The following is a 17,837-nucleotide window of genomic DNA, read 5'->3' on the forward strand; positions in this document are numbered from 1 at the left end:
TGATGGCACGCCACAGATATGATTAAGAAATCTTACTTACAAAAATATATTTCCTTAATACATTTCATTTTGAGCACTTCCTCACAAACGAATCTTAATCCTCACACACACATACACAAACTCCCACAAATCCCTCTCTCAATGACGGTTTCAAAATAATGACTCTAAATTTGTTCTGCCACTTCAGAAATAAACCAATGCCTTGGCCAGACTTTGAAATAAACACATTCACACGCACACACACACACGCACTCACTCACTCACTCACTCACTCACTCACTCACTCACTCACTCACTCACTCTATTCACTAAAAAAATCCTCTTCTACTAAATCAGTGACTACACACACAAACAAAACCAAAACCATTACAAGCAGATTTAAGTTTTTTTTTCCCATTTTGAAATATTAGTGTGGGTAAATGTGAAAAACCTATAATCCAGGCATCAGATCTCATTACACTCACACACACACACCTCTAAACTTCTATCACTCTGCATATCTGCTGCTCAAGCCAAAGAAACAGCAGATGAAAAAATAAGAGAAATAATGAGAGAAACGGTAGCAGTATGAATACATACATTAGTTTTCCTGCTGGGTGTACGGCCCCTGACAAAAGCGTCTGGGAGGCCATTCTCTCCATGTCCGTTCTCTGTGTCACTGGCTTCCTCGTAACTCTCAAACTCACTGGAGCTCCAGCCGTTGTCCAGAGAGCTGCTGCCGCCCTCTTCCCCGAACTCAACATCATCATAGATCATCTCATCTGGGTCTGACGTGCACATAGTTTTTACATTATTCAGTTCATATAACAGTCCCCATTCTATCCCTCATGAGCTGTAACAGCAGAGCTGTCAGTCACATGACACCGTCTTATTGTTGAGCAAGCAGATTTTACTCTCAGTTTTCATATCTCTCACATTTTCATAGCCAGTCTACAGGGGTGGAGAAAATGCTTTAATTGTTTTAATTTGACATTTAATTTTAATGCTTTAAAATTGCTTTATAGATGCATCAATTCCCTAAAACAATTCTGGATCAATCAACACATCTGAATTTGTATGTAATTAATAATAACTGAAGTTATAAAAACAAAACACATGCAGGATAAAACAGATACAAAATATGCAATGTTGGGTTGCATCCAAACATGAACTTGTCAGCTGTTAAGTAAATAAACATGAAGAAATACACCCAATAAAGACTAGATGAACACACCTGTTGTTGATCCAGAGTTCTCTCTTGGCACATCATCATAAATCACTTCATCCGGACCTAAAATAAATAAAAAGAACTCAATTCTCAAGTCCAACCAAACCACACTAGTGTAGTGGGTCTCAAAGTGTGTGTACAGTAAGTTTTAACGAATCCTCTGAAGGAGGTTTCTGCAAGAAGGAAGGAAATGTCTGAGATTCTTTTCAGAAACAGGAAACACAGCTAAATGAGGCAAACAAGGCTTCATACATACATTTGCATGTAAATCTAAGCATTTTATCAGCCTAGCAAAATGCTGAGAACTTACTCTCCATCCAGGCCGTGTTTGCTGGGTCTGACACCCACTTAGTAAGAGCATCTTCCTCTCTGATGACTGGACACTCTTCACTGAAAACACTGGACATGCCACTTGGAATTAATATTCATAAACACTTCCCTTTGTGTTGCCACTGCAGTATTACAAGAATATTAAGTCCAAACTATTTTGTACATGAGTATACAAACACAAAAAACCCTAAAAGTACTTCATAGTACAAAAAGTTGCATACAGCAGAGGGACATTAATAAGCATTCAACATCTCAGAGGAAGTAAAGCAGAACTGAACATCTGTGCGGTCTCACTTACCTGTCCACTGGAGTATTTCCTGCCCCCACCACAGTCACTGCAGGACACAATAAACAATTGATTCACAAGTTTCAACACACCTCCTTATCACTACCTACAATACCAGTCTAGATGAACTTGCCTGGATGTACTGTATTCTTCTCATAACTGTACAAACTTTGTACCTAAAGGATTAAGCTTTAATGCATGAAATTACAATTATAAATCGAGCATACCTTTGAATTGGTTTAAAATGTAAAAATAATGATGAATAAATCTATATATAGAGTGCACATGAATCTATATATTCTAATTTAGAGCGGCTTCTTTGAAGAAACCTTTGATTTGATTTATTATTATTATTTATGATAATACTACTACTTGAACTAGAAATGTTAGAAATGGTTTGTAAACATATTAGAGAATACTCATGTAAAATGTAGTTAACATTCAGGCTACGGTCACATTTTAGAGAAAACAGGAAACCTCATCACAGACAAAGCCACAGCTAAAATTATCCCAACTTCCTCATGGCAAAACTTCCGAAAAAGAAGAGACAGAGCGCATGAGAGAAATTAGGTGAGAGCAAGGAAAGTAAAAAGAGAGAGGATATGTATGGTGATGGTGAACCCCTATTCCAACCAGACCAATGGAGAGAATGAATGAAATGGAAACAGGTGGGAATAATCTCTCTTTTTACCATCTTCATCCATAGAGAAGTGTCGGATGATAACTGGGGTGGTGTAGGTTGGTGGGATCACCGGCACATTTGAGGGCGTTGCATAACCACAGGGTACTGGCACTGAATACCCAGGGGGCAACCCAGGGCTACTGAGTACATCCTGAACGCCTCTTTCACTCTCAATGGCTGGGGGAGAGGAGGGAGGGCCGCTCTGCTCTGACAGCAACTGCTGCTGGACAGGAGCGATGTCAATCACAGAGTAGGGGCTGACTTTGAACTTGGAGTTGGACGCAGAGGTGGTAACCACACCGGCACCTCTGTTCACTATTGATCAGAAAGTACAGTGACTTATCAGGAAGTCTTGTAGGAAAGTGAAAATTGCATTTCCATAGGAAAATACACAGAAATCTCAGTTTATGCAGCTATAATAGTGAATAATCTTTGTTAATTGATATTATCTCATGTGGGAGGGATTTCTGATAGAAATAACTGAAGATCACCTACATTAACAGCTAGAGAGAAAGAGAAAAGACTGAAGGAAAGAAAGAGACAGATGTAACCTCAGAAACCATGCAAGAATTTTAAAAAAGCAATTGGATGCAGTGGGCTGCCACCAAAATGGCAGTAGATTTGATTTCCAGGCAGTTATACACAAATATGTTGTAGTGGTGGACTTGATAACAGTACGCGGTAAAAAAAATAATTGTCATGATTCATGCCATGGATGTACTCATTGTTGTCCCAACACAAGTAGGATGACATAAAAATGGAACTGGACAACTCATCTCTCTTTTTATAAATAAAACCCACTGAACAGACAACAATTGTTCTCAACTTCTTTTATTGTCTAAACAGACTGTGTGTGTGTGTCTTGTTAACTTTTTGTAAAAACTGTTTGTGTTGTTGCTGGTGTAGTCTCTGACTACCCTCTCTGACCTGTGCTACCGGGTTAAGGGCTGCTAATTTGCGCACCAACATGGCCCTGCCTGGTGGATTGGCTCTGACCTGCACTGCACTGTATCTACCTGTCTTTGACATTGTTTCTTCTTGAAGACACCTTGAATGTGTTGCTGTGCCTGACTTTGTCCCCTTTTCATTTTTTCCCCCACAAAATTCTGTCTAAAAATAAATAAATAAATAAATAATCAATATTACACAGACAGTATATTTAATAGCCATACTCTCATCTGATTAAAGACAAAATCTTTTAAAAGGTGAAGCTGTTCTTGGACATTGCAAATGAAAAATAAATATTTTTAATAAAATGATAATAAAAACGATACTAATAAATAAATAAATAAATATAATTATAATTTGTTTTTGTTTTTTGATGCTGGTAGTCTTGATCTGTATATAAGACTACCACGCAAAAATGTTTGTTAATTTGATACAAACAGGTGTTTACTATTCTACATCTTAAAATTCCTAACATTATTAAAACCCCACATTTTAGCGTTTGCCACATTACTGCAGACTATTTGGGAAAGTGATTGTGCCTTTAGTTTTTGAAACAACACGAAGAAACGTAACATAACGATTTCTATTTTAAGCGGTGCTGGTGCCAATGACGTCTCATACAGAGATTAATAGTCATTGAACCAGACAGTGAGTAGGTGTGTTCTACTTCAAGTGGAGCTACGCTGTCGATTAGCACATGACATCAGCGTGTGAGATTTTAAATGCACTCACAGATGCTATACTCTGATCAGTCTACACTGTTTGGGGGGCTAAACATTTTCTAGACAAACCCCTGCCCCTTCATTATGTACAGTATGCACAAAAAAGTACTATATATTTTCATGTATTAAAAAAAAAATACTTTTTTTTTTTGTTTTTTACAAAATTAAATTCCTTTAATATTTTTATTTTACTAAAGAAAATCATTAAAAACGTTACAAAAACACAGAACACCTTTTTTGATCTTCGGAACACAAATCAAGCTATTAATGATGAAGTCCGAGAGCTCTCTGAGCCTGCATATACAGCGATGCATCTGACATGTTCAAGGCCCAGAAAGGTAGTAAGGACATTATTAAAATAGTCCATGTTGCCACATCAGTGGTTCAACTGCAATGTTATGAAGCAACCGGAATATTTTGTTTGCAAAGAAAACTAAAATAATGACTTTATTTCAACAGTTTCTTCCCTTCCACGTCAGTCTTCGACACACATTCATAAGAGTATCATGCGTGTGGAGGTGCTGACGCAGGAGAAGGCGTTCTGACATAGAACCTGGATTTCACTTCGCCTTGTTTACAATGCGTCATGGTACTCTCATGAACGTGTGTCAAAGACTGACACAGAAAAGTAGAAATTGTTGAATAAAGTTGTTATATTTGTTTTGGTTGAACCACTGATGTCACATGGTGTATTTTAACGATGTCCTTACTACCTTTCTGGGCCTTGTATTAGTCATTTGTGTTGCTGTCTATGGAGGGTCAGAAGCTTAACAGACGTCTTACGGGTTTGGAACGACATGAGGGTGAGAAATTAATGACAGGATTTTGTTAAATTAAAGCATATCTGAGATTAAGACGTTTTTCTTTTTTTTGTCAATAGAATAAAATAATCATAATCTTGTGATTTCTATCTTTAGAAAGCAGACTTAACGAATTCATCTTAAAATCAATTTCATAGATAAAATAATTAATCTTAATATCTGTGCTTACATGTAAACTTACTGTCCTGGTTGCTGTCAACAGCAGCTCCAATGGCGCCCTCTGATGGTGGAGGAGGGAGTCTGTCCTGGCGTTCTGCCGCATTCTGACACAGCTCAATGGGAGGAGGTGGTAGATCACACTTTGGGAAGGGTGCATGTGCCAAAGGGCTGATATTATTGGGGCAACCCTGAGGTGGAGGGGGCAGATCAGCCTCTGCGGTGAGTAAGTTCTCTGGGTTTGGACTTGTTCCATTTACGGGTGCGTCCCTGGCTGTTGATGAGCAGGGTGGAGGCATGACGACTCCCTCAGGTTCAGGCGGTGGCCGTTCTGCCTCGGGGGCTTCATCACCATTGTCGTCAAACTCAAACTTCTCACCTTCATCTTCGTCATCCAACACTAAAGAGAGAGAAAGAGATGGAAGTGTTTGCTGTTTCCATTGCATTGTTTTTACTGATGTTGAGTATGGTATAAACTATCAATTAGAAAAATTAGACAGTCTGTGAATGGAGTATGTTGTGGTTGAGGTCTGTCCCCGCCTTCCTCTCTGCCAACCCAGGGTTCACAAAGACACATGTTCAGATTTTTAAGAGAAAATTCTAATTTTAGGTTAAGCACAAGAACCCTTTTCTCAAAGTTCCTCTTAGAGTTACACATGGCACAAACAGTGAAACAAAACCAAACAGCAAAACTGGGGTACAGGAAGCATACACACACACACACACACACACGATGAAAGGAAACAGGGTCAAAAAAAGCACACTGCGTATTTTCCACAGGACTGAAGAGGAAACATGACTACTGGGACCAGAGAACAAAAGACAGAGAGAAATAACTAAAATTCAAATAGATTAATCAAATATTTCTTACTCGTGTGGTTTGGTTTGTACATTATATGTTGCCATCACAAAACAGGCTTAGACTAAATTTAAAAGGGAACGTTTACCCAAAAATGGTAATTCTGTTATCACTTATTCACAATTTTGTAATTTCAAACCTGTATGATTCAGCTTCTTTTGTGGAATGACTTATATTGTGGTCTATTTTGTGGTCTGTTAATCACATAACTATTCATTTGGTTGTTGTATTTTGTTTGCTTTTGTTTTCTTTTTAAACTTGAAAACTTGTTTTTGGTTTAAAAACTGTTTTTAATGCAAGAAAAAAAAGTGGAAAATGTTGGAATTGTTCTAATTTAAAATGTTCTAAATTCTAAAAATAATTGCATTTTTGTGTAAGATTAAACAGTTTAATGGATTAAAAAGTTTAGAACAGCATGAATGTAAGTAAATGACAGAATTTTCATTTTTGGCTGAACTGTCCCTTTAAGGGAAGCTTTGTCTGAGTCTGAATTGGTCTTTAATGATCTTACATCAGCAAAAAAAAACAACAACAAAAAAAACCCCTTAAAGGTCCCCTTCTTCATGATTCCATGTTTTAAACTTTAGTTAGTGTGTAATGCTGTTGTTAGAGTATAAATAATATATGTAAAATTCTAAAGCTCAAAGTTCAATGCCAAACGAGATATTTTATTTAACAGAATTCGCCTACATAAAATGACCCGTTTGGACTACAGCCCTCTAGTTCCTGTAGTAATGACGTCACTAAAAAAGTTTTTTTGACCAACCACCGCCCACATGAATTCACAAACAGGGGGGCATGGCCTTGTTGCGCTCCGACGCAGAAGAAGGAAGAGCTGTTTGTTTTTGTCGCCATGTCGTTGAAACGCTGTTTTTTTTTTTATCTTGGAGTCCAATCATCTTTAGCCTCTTTCACACAGTAATACCAGTACATTTCCGTAAAATTACCAGAACGACTTTACAGGTAAATTAACAAATGCGCTGTTCACACAGTCAACGACATTCCGTCTTTTTTCCGGAAAAGCATCATTCACACATCCATTCCAAAATACCGGTAAATTCTTTGACGTCATTAATCTCTAAACAGCTGCGCTTGTGTTTTTAAACAAGGAGGGTAATACGTGTTCAGTATTTCTGTTGATGGTTTCATTTTTGGTTTCAAACTTTAGTATTCATGCAACTGCTTTTGTTACAGAGACAGACGACTGGTTTGAATAATTTTACTCACCATTAATAAAACACCCGATGCTGTCGGGAGCTGACCAATTTAGTGAAAATCGGCTTGAAAGGATTAATAGCACAATGAAGTTGCGATTGTAAATTGCAGTCTGTAAGACCAACATTGCAGAAAAGGTGCGTTCACAAAGCTTATGCTGATCCAAATTCATGTCAATTAGTCTATCAGCACAGATAAACAGTTCTGCGTTCAAATTGAGTTCAAAAGATGTCCCAAAGCACCGGAAAAATTACCATGAATGTGACAGAGGGAAATAGTAAAAATATATTTGAATTATTTACTAATAAACTAGTGTTTTCTGAGTCTGTGTCCCAAGGATGAAGTTGCCTGACTCGTCATCTCCTCATTAGACGCGCCTCCTAAACGGATTATGATTGTATTGAGATTTTTTGTTGTTTGTTTTTTATTATTTCGTTAAGTAGTAATTTAAAGCTTTCTATAGATATATTTATCATGTCTGTGAGGCATGTATTCGCTGAGTTTCGGTTTATTTTTGTAAGCTCTCCTGTTCAAGACGAGACGGCAGAAAGCAATTTTGTTTTCTTTATTTTATATTTCTTTATTTTATCATCGCGCTGGCACCTATATGTCCCAAAAAAGCGTGCTTTATCTTGCACTCTCCGCACAAAATATTCAAAATAGCGTATCTGGGATTAACGTTAAAACATCGTTATATGCTTGAACTGTTTTATATCTTTAGCTTTTATTTTAGACAATTCGTGATGATTTGAGAAGGCTAAACTGATTAAACAGGCTATGATCAACTCTCTGTGCTGGCCGCTTTAAAAACAAAACTTATAGGCCTGTTTAACGATCAAAAACTGCTCCAAACATACAAAACTGAACCATTTTAATAGCTGAAACAGTAGCCTACTGCATCACTAACAGTTCCTCTCAGATGACAACAAATTTCTTCATCCGCCCAGATAAGGAGAAGCGCTTTTATTTCACCGTCACTTCAGTTGGATGACTTTTATTTTATTTTATTAAACAGTGCGTGAATGTGTCACATTGTTATGATTGGTCCGGAGTAGATGTCTTACGTCACCGCGTTCTGAACTCGTACGTGCTCATACCGGTAATTTTCCTTTTGCGTTCACACATAGCAGAATACCGGAATTTTACTGGTAATGTTACAACTTCTCATACCTGTAAATTTCCAGAACTAATTTACCGGTATTTTTGAGAAGATCCTGTTCACACATGATCTCTTTATGGCAATTTGCCAGTAATTTTCCGGAAAAGTCTGTATGTGTGAAAGGGCTTTTTGTTTGGGCTTCCCAGGAACGCTGTACTTTGAGATTAATGGTTACAATTTATGTTTAACTCTGTTCCCAAACATTATAATGCACATGTAAAACTATGTGCAGTTCATTTTGCTGAGGACAGCTTGCTGAGGACAACTTTCTCAATCTCAATCAGTTTAATGCCGGATTCGCACAAAGATTATTCTTGAAAGATGGAGCAGTTCCCTCTTTGTCTGGGGAAGGCATTGTTTATGGACCACAACCGGTAAGTGTATTTTATTATTTAAGCTGGTGCGTTTAACAGTTTCTGTAACTTATTACACAAAGGGCAACGGTGTTTAGCTTTGTTAACTAGATGTTAGGTCTGTGCAAAAAGACGAATGCGGTTTTCATGCGCATTTCGTCAATAAAAATGCTCCTGTGACTATAAATACATCTCCAGCACGTGCGTTCTAGACCAATCACGTTACCAGGAGGGCAGCCTGCTCTCAGCTGCTGTCGAATCACAACACAGGTACCAATGGCCCAATCAGAACCAGTTACGTATTTCTGAAGGAGAGGCTTCATAGAACAAGGAAGTCATCAGCCCGGTTTTTGTGACAGTGAAAACAGTGGTATACAGATAGGTGAATTGTGTGAAAAATACTGTGTTTTTTTACAGGCGAAACATGAACACATGTTATATTGCACATTGTAAACACAATCAAAGCTTCAAAAAAGCGTGTAAAACGGGACCTTTAAAAACTGATTTGCAGCCTTACTGTATGGATGAAAGACATCCAAGAATGGAAGAGCGAGGAATAAGAGAAGAGACAGGGAGGGAGCCCTTGACGGTGTGAGGCCATTATGAAGCAAACACTTGGCAGTTCATGGATTCTCTTGACCCAGTGACTCACTCTTTAGAAATGCGAGTAATGTGAGAGTCCTTTTCCTCCATTCAGCTCTGGATCGCCCATCTAATCGCAGCCTCCCTTGCAGGGCTGAAGTGCTCACAGTGGCCATTATATTAGACTACAGTAATTAAGCCTGCTACAGAGTTTTACAGACAGTTTATTTATAAAACAAGACTGCATATGCAGACAGTAAAATCTCTTAACCACTCAAATTCATTACATGGAGTCTTAAATAATGTTTGTTTTTCCTCTCACAGGGATAATGAGAGGAGTGGTAAAAGTGAATGACTCTGGACCTCTGCCCAGGAAACCATGTTTCCGCTGATGGAAAGTTATCTCTTAAAGTCAATAAATCCACCATGGCGCACTGGTACAAGGTTGCACACTGGAATAGCAGAGATTCCAAACATAGTGAAAATACGCTGTCCTCCCATTTCAGGCTATCCAAAAACAACCTTGACAGACCAATTTCCTCAGCTGACTTCTCATTTCAAGCCATTAAAAGTCAGGTGCACATGTCTTTGGGTTGTTGCCACAAAGTTTCGGGAACATGAAAGATTTTTTACATCATAGAACAAAACTGGCAGTTACAAAGCACTTACATGCAAAATATCAACTGCTGGGGGTTTTTTTTGGAAATAAATTAATATATAAATATATAAAATATTTGATTTAAAAAATTAGTTTTGGATTACTGTCCTGATGGAGGATACAACCATGACCTATTATAAGCTTTCTAACAGAGGCAGTCAGGATTTTAGTTAGATTTTTTATCTATTAGTATTTGATAGAATCCATGATGCCATGTATCTGAACAGTGTACTCAAACACTGTGCATTAGGATGATATAGACATGATACAGATATAAACTATAGATATAAACATTTTCTGATGATTGGAACTTCTTAATTATTGCCCTGATGGTGGAAATGGGGATTTTCAATGCTTTAGCTCTTTTCTTACAGCCACTTTCTATTTTGTGAAGCTCAACAATCTTGTTCCGCAAATCACTATATTCTTTGGTTTCACTGCTTGTGATGGATGATTAAGGGAATTTGGCCTTTGTGTTCCTTATATTTATAATCCTGTGGAACAGGATGTCATGGCTGGACAATTTCAAGCTCCTGGTCACCCTGGTCTGCTAAATTTATTTAAATATGAATGGGAATATACTCCAGAGACAATTTACTCATAAAAATTTCTAGGGGTTCCAATAATTGTGGCCAACAATTATTTCATTATGCGATTTTCTCACAACTTTCAACCGTTTTGTGATTTTTCCAAATGAAAGATCAAAAAGAACAACTAGGCAGATTTATTTTCACAGCCGTCCTTTGCTCATCTTTACCATTTATAAAATATAAAAGTGTTTGAATATATGGTTAAATTCTACACAATTTCCTAAAACAAAATAAAAATAAAGTGAAAATGAAAATTGGCTTGTAGAAAACACCTCACTGGGGACATATCATACAATCTGACCAGCAACAATTTTAAAGGGCAAAAAAACTATAGAGTGTGAACCCATCTTAAAGTAGTTTGGTTTACCACTGTTACTTGTTAACAGATGGGATGTGATCAGATGGGGAGTCCTTGCATGTCTTACAAGCTACACATGACAATCGGCATGCAAACAAAACAATCTCCGAGCACCCAACAAATTCAGCAATGAGAATGAACAGTTTACAACAAAACAAAAAAGGATAATCTGGCTCCATGTTAAAACAGCAGCAAAGTTTAAACACAGCCTGAGGTCAAACTATGACCTGACTCTTTTGACACTGAGAATCTGGTAAAGGAGTACAGGGCAGAACAGGTATGCAGAGATCCACTTAGCATGGAGGGGCTTCAGATGAGCTTTTTTTTGTTGAACGGTGTGATGGGAAAAAACACTAGTCTGAGGAAAGTCACTGAGGCATGAACATAGAGAGTGGCTTTATCAGCTCTCTGTGCTAATAAATGGAGTAAGAGACAGATAAAGCACGAGGGAGTTTCCATATCTTTGCAAAGATGACTGACTGTGAATATTTATGCAGTAAGAGCTTTAAAATAATGTGGAAAGTGTGCAGTTTTAGTTTAAACTTTAACACCAGCTGAATGGGTCTCATTCCTTACAATGCTGATGCTTTGATTCCTAGATTAGCTGTTTTCAGCAAAGATCTCAGTGCTAGAGGCAGTGTAGAATCATAAAACGAATACCAATTTGCTGACTAAAAATTAACCTTTAATGGAAATGAAATGCTCTACTGAATAGTGGTCTACTGATATATCCAATTTTTGTCATTTTAGCATTTTAATTTTTTCACATGAGTGAAAGTGATGTGACATAGAGCCAAGTATGGTGACTCATACTCAGAATTTGTTCTCTGCATTTAACCCATCCAAAGTGCACACACACAGCAGTGAACACACACACACACCGTGAACACGCACCCTGAGCAGTGGACAGCCATTTTTGGGTAAACTATCCATTAAATTAAAGCAGTAATTTAATCAGCTAAACTAATCTTTCTCTCTCATCTGTCATTCTCTCTGCATCAAGACAGAGCCTCTGTTTTCGGATGACTTTTTTCACCTCCCCAGCAATCGTTCTGGCGTTCCTCCACTCTTCAACCCACACGCTCCTTAGTGGCTGAGCCATGGAATGTGTTTACTCTGTTCCTTCAGGCTCCCATAAGCATGATACTCCAGTGCATTTGACACAGTGAGGGTGAACATGACCATGACACTGGTCAGTAAAACTAGCTTTTAAACGCTTTTAAAATGAACCGTTCCTTTTGTGGCAAAGTTTTTTAACCACCTTTTGCATTTACACACTTAAGTAAACTCAGTATGTGTGTCTGAGCTGTAAGAGGAGAGAGCTGCTTACGGTCAGGTGGAGGAGGTGGGAAATCCTCCATGTCCATGCTGAACACACTCTTCTGAGACACACACTGATGATCAGGGAAAGATCCTTCACCAACTCTCACAAACCTACAGGAGCAGAGAGAGAGACAGCAGACAGAGTTCACCCACACAAATACGCACACGTATGACCTCACAGCTAAAGCGATCGATCATTCAAAATTACAACTGTACTATGATATTTCATCCTTGTGTTGTTAAAATCCCATTTGATGTCATATTTTCCAGGGAACACAAAAGTAGATATTCTTAAATAATTGTTATGTAGCTCTTTCCATTCAATGGTAGTTCACAGTGATGATCAGGGCTCAACAAACTCCAAAAAGACCATTAAAGTTGTCCATATTATTTGTGTGCATATTTAGATTAGATTAGATTCAACTTTATTGTCACTGCACATGTAGGTACAAGGCAACGAAATGCAGTATATACATAAATATAATATTTACATTTATATAAACTTTTGGAGACAATATCAATGTTAATAGAAATGTTAATAGAAAGTTAAAGCAGTTTTGTTAAAATACATTTTTTTTAATGCAAAAATAAAAGATTATTCCAAACTGGTTAAAGTGAGCATAAAATATAAATTCAATTTTGTAAATGTATGTTTTTTTTTTTATCCTAGTTCATTTCTTCTTTTCTTTTTTTGACCTCAATCTTCAAGTGAAATACGCTTAACTTCTCCAAACATTTAGTCTTCTCAAAACCCGGCCCTTTCATACAATCAGCTGCAAGTTTGTATTCGTTTTCCAATTTAATTCTATACAATTAACAACAACTATGTAGAACCAAGTCCTATATATCAGCCCGACACCGACATAACGGGTCGACCAGTGGTGTCAGTTAGGGGCAAATCATTTCCTCACAATTTACCAAGCCATCACATCTGCGCTGACTTACCTCAATCATATTCATCCCTGATGACTCTCATGCTCTTGCCTGTTTGTTACATTTGCACTGATATGATGTGTTAATGCAGAAAAGTACCAGAAAACACTGGTCTAAAAATTCCTCACCGCTCTTTTAGCAAGCGACACTGTACAGTATGTCAAAGTCAGATATGTAATCAAGTGTCACGTGATACAGTGGTGGGACAGCTCGTCACTGTTGGCCCACTTATTACATCCAAACTGGAAACGTACATTCATGCACAGACATGAGCGACCCCCCTCCTGTATGTGACAGTGAGGGACAGAAAAAACCCTTTATCTCTTTCTGTATCCCTCTCTCTCTCACACACACACAGATCTTTCCTCTCAACTGTGTTTCCAGATGAGGGTCAGTAGAAGGGTGAAGTCATTCTGTGGAATAGAGGAGTTTTGAATGAGGCTGCTGTGTGTGAGACCCTCAGGGACTGACTGACGCATGACTGTATTATCACAGACAATAAGATCCTGGCACAGACACGCAAGCTGTTCTTCCACCATCACAGTACTTAGTACATTCTACACGCCACGACTCATGAGTCACTAACAAACATGACGAAAAGAAAATCTGTTTTGCTGATAGTCGTTTGAAACATTTGGAGTGACACAGCAAAACAATAAGTGACTGCCTACTACAGTTTCAACAGCACTGGTTCCAAAAAACATTTGGCTTCCACAAAAGAAAGATTTCTGTCATGTGACACTGAAGACTGAACTGGAGTAATGGCTGCTGAAATTTCAGCTTTGCCATGTAGGAATAAAAATCACATTTTACAATATTTTCAAATAGATAATGTAATGATATTTAACAATATTACTGTTTTTACTGTATTTTTCCCCAAATAAATGTAGCCTTTAAAGCACAAGAGACAAAAAGCATAACACTTTTTTCAATAATTCAAAAAAGTGACAGTTAGTGTACAGATATTTCTCTATGGAGAAGATGAAAGGCATTTTTTACTTCCAGAACTTGCCTGTTGCAGCTGACACTCATGACACAGTCTGTCAATGGTCTAAAATGCTCTGTTTAGTCTACACTCTCTTTGAAGCTTATCTTTCTCTCTCACACCCCACAGACTACAACGTCATAACACCAATGAGATATGAAAAAAATAAGAACAGATGTCTATCTAACTTTGGGTGGGAAAATCATGTATGCTGCTTGTTAAGTTGACAGTTGTTGCAATCTACAAGTAAAAAAAGTTGTCTGTGGTTTTTATATTTACCTTAAAATACCCATACAAATGTATGGTACGTCCGGCAGATTTCTTAACATATTTCTGATAAACTGTGCTTCGAGGGAAAAGAGCAAACACACACACCAACCGAAAGGAAACAGACCTATGACAGAGCGTGTGAAGCTTGTAATAATAACCCACTTGTGCGAAACAACACAAACATCAGAGCCACATGCGCAGAAACACTCATTTAAGGATCAACACTAACATAGCACATTTGCCTTCAGAGTATCATGACACCATGACAATCTTTCACTCAAATGACAGGTAGTTAACAAGAGGGAGCGTTAAATGACACGCTTCAGAGGTCTGAGGCTTTAGAAAAGGCCGCAGTGGAATATAAATTCACTCCTACATGACAGTCTTGAGATTTCCTTCTCTGTTCTGATGAATCAACAGACTGTAAATCCTGCAGACCACATTACCGCTGCTGTGAAACAATCAACACTGAAACAGCCATTCATTACTGATGATCAGGGGTTTTTTTTATAAAATGATATTAACACCATATTTACTCTAAATTATACCATGAAAGTCAAATGGATGACGAAGTTACTGTGTACACACTACACAAAGTTCTTGTGCAATGTGCATGAAACATCCAGAGAGTAGGGAACAGATTTGTTAGTGCATGAGTGTGTATCAGCTTTGACCATGATGAGCTGATCAATGTTTAGTCTGAGCTTGACTTCTGGGTGTGTAACTGCTCAGGCGAGGAAAAAACCCTGCTGTTTAAATGTGGCTCCAGGGCTTCTGCCAGTCTGCAGTTTCCTGTATCAATCCAGACACGTCTCAGAGAATGAAATCTGTTAGTTAGTGTAACATACACAGACATGCCTCATTACATATATCGAACTTCATTTTTAAGACAAATCTGTGGAATGTGTGAGACCAAACCTTCATAATTCAGTTTACATTATGTAATTTTTACAGTAAACAGCATTCTGTTAAAAATCAAAAATGTATCTTACAGTAGGCTTGGAAGCGAGAATAAAAAAAAAAAATAGGGTGTGACTTGATTCAAACCATTAGATGTTGATTGGATGGAGTCTAATCTGATTGTGAGTTTATTATCATTTGTAAATAAATAAATAAAAAGAGGCTAAGTTTAAGTGAACCGTTTCATGACAACTTTGAGGAATATTGATTTAGAAATGACTGTACATGTAACCATCTCACATATTATCATAATATATGCCTTAAGGTCATAGAATAAATGAATTACAGGAACATTCCACTTTTAAAGAAAAATCGGTTCATTTTCCCTGGAGTTAAACAGTTGAGTTTTACCATTTTCACATTCATTCAGCCGATCTCTGGGTCTGGCACTGGCACTTTTAGCTTAGCTTAGCATAGATCATTGAATCTGATTAGACCGTTAGCATCTCGCTCAAAAATTACCAAAGAGGTTCTATATTTTTCCTATTTAAAACTGGACTCTTTCTGTAGTTACATTGTGTACTAAGACTAAGAATTTTCTGGGCTGATATGACAAAACTCAACTGTTTATCTCTAGGGGAGTTGGAAAATGAGCCTATTTTTTTAAAAAAGTGGAGTGTTCCTTTAAGTCTGAGTCTGAAAAGATAGTTTAGGCTGCTGTTCAGGGTCAAAAGTTTAATTCCCAGTTAGACTTACAGAAGTGCACTTTAAAAACCCACTAAATAATTACCTGGAAAAGCAAAAACCACATGCCATCCATCTATTTTCTCCTATAAAACAGCTTGAAATGTGTTAAATATGGACCTTAAGCAAACTCTGTGACCTCCAGCAACACGCCCAATATGAACACACACACACAGGCAGGTCAAAGCCAGTCTAAATCCTGCTGGGTTAGACATTAAAGACGGAGGATGAGGAGATGAGAAATTAAGGATGATGTACTCCAACATAACAGCCATGATTTCCTGTTATCTGAGGGTCACCATGGTAACAAAAGAACTGCAAAGCTTCAGTAAACCTTCACAGAAAACTCAAAAAAAAAACTATCATACATGGACATAGGAGCTCTAACAATTAACAGAAATGGATCCCGAGTGTATTGCATGACCACAGTTGTTAGATCACCCAACAAAACACCATCTGCCCCAACTCTGTTAGCACAACAAAACAACCCAATAAATATCAAGCAAACAAAGAGTTTTCTCTCTCACTTTTGTCTCTTTCTCCCACTGTGACAAAGTCCCCCCGTCATAAATTCCATTTTCCCTGCAGATTCCTTCAGGAAGGATTTGCCACTTTACATCCAATCACAACGATATGATTCAACCCTAAACAGCTCGATTGTATATCAACCTCTACTAGAGAAAAACTGTTGATTGGCTACAAAAAGAAATCTTTGCTTAAATGTGAAATTGTGAATTGAACCAATGAGCTTCAGGCTATGTTCAGCAAGCTTGAAAAGCTAGTAATCTATAGCCTTTATTTACGGAGCAGATCACTGTGGGTGGAGAAGCCCCGTGCTCCAGCGGTGTGGCTATTTGCTAAGCAAATTGCCAGCAATCTGAGCAAATCCTGTCCTCTCCTGTGCTCTGATGCAAAGTGAGTCGGACAAGCATGGAGTCAAACAATGCAGTCGCACATGAGAGAGCTCTTCCCCCGTATGACACAAACGCATCTAAGAAAAGGCTAGAAGGCCTCGGATTCCTGAAAGCACAGCAGCTCCCGAGGAAGGAAATGCAGTAAAACTGAGGGGAACTGGGAAGTTTCACTAATTAAAAAGAGCATTCCTTAAATGTTTCCAACCATTTGATCCATGTTTAACTGGGAAGTATGAAGCTCTGAACTGAATGACACACTGTGTGCACTAAAAACTTCTTGTCTACAGACACACAGAAGATTTTATCCTTCAGCCCTAGTACAGATTGTCAGTAGTCTGTGAAGGACAAAAACAGTATATTTTAAGAATGAGACACAAAGGACACAATGATGAGCATCTGTGGCAGTTAAAATGATTTCGTCTTTTGTAACACAATAAATTGATTGTTGTAGCAGGGTTATTTTCCATGATTTGTAACTAATTTTACTGGATTTTTGAAAACCATTGAAATCTTGCACACTGTGAGCTGACTGCACCTTTACTCAGTACATTTCTGTATACATTTGGCTGGTTATTATTTACCCACAATGCAGCATGTTTTACACTTACTGACATCAGAGTGGATGCATTTAATGTGTATACTAATTGCTGCTGGTCTGCATTGAAGCTGTGTATTGCAGGTAGTTCTTGTTTGGACATTTGAACTCAATCTGCTGTCTCAATGACTAGAAGTATGACATATAAAGTAGATAGAGAAGTATTATGACATTGACATTTAATCAATTGCATGACAGAGCTGGTCATGTGATGTCAACATATCAACACCAAATCTCCATGCATAAT

General features: G+C 37.8%; 1 protein-coding gene across 9 annotated transcripts in view; it reads right to left on the minus strand.

The window, feature by feature from the left end:
* The window catches only part of LOC127976626 (rho guanine nucleotide exchange factor 10-like), a 43,637-nt gene that overhangs the window by 24,882 nt on the left and 918 nt on the right, over positions 1 to 17,837 (minus strand). For 2 of the 9 annotated variants that reach the window (XM_052581193.1, XM_052581195.1), the window contains exons 2-8: positions 12,257 to 12,360; positions 5,178 to 5,552; positions 2,515 to 2,820; positions 1,836 to 1,872; positions 1,518 to 1,606; positions 1,214 to 1,270; positions 580 to 767 (exon numbers count right to left, since the gene is read on the minus strand). In XM_052581193.1, the coding sequence (XP_052437153.1) occupies positions 580 to 767; positions 1,214 to 1,270; positions 1,518 to 1,606; positions 1,836 to 1,872; positions 2,515 to 2,820; positions 5,178 to 5,552; positions 12,257 to 12,293 (1,089 nt within the window). In that variant the 5' untranslated portion in view covers positions 12,294 to 12,360. Of the gene's footprint in view, positions 1 to 579; positions 768 to 1,213; positions 1,271 to 1,517; positions 1,607 to 1,835; positions 1,873 to 2,514; positions 2,821 to 5,165; positions 5,553 to 12,256; positions 12,361 to 13,194; positions 13,321 to 17,837 lie in introns of those variants that run through there. The other 7 variants (XM_052581191.1, XM_052581194.1, XM_052581196.1 and 4 more) reach the window with 5 other exon arrangements.

The sequence above is a fragment of the Carassius gibelio genome, chromosome B17 (assembly GCF_023724105.1).
Source record: "Carassius gibelio isolate Cgi1373 ecotype wild population from Czech Republic chromosome B17, carGib1.2-hapl.c, whole genome shotgun sequence".
Classification (NCBI taxonomy): domain Eukaryota; kingdom Metazoa; phylum Chordata; class Actinopteri; order Cypriniformes; family Cyprinidae; genus Carassius; species Carassius gibelio.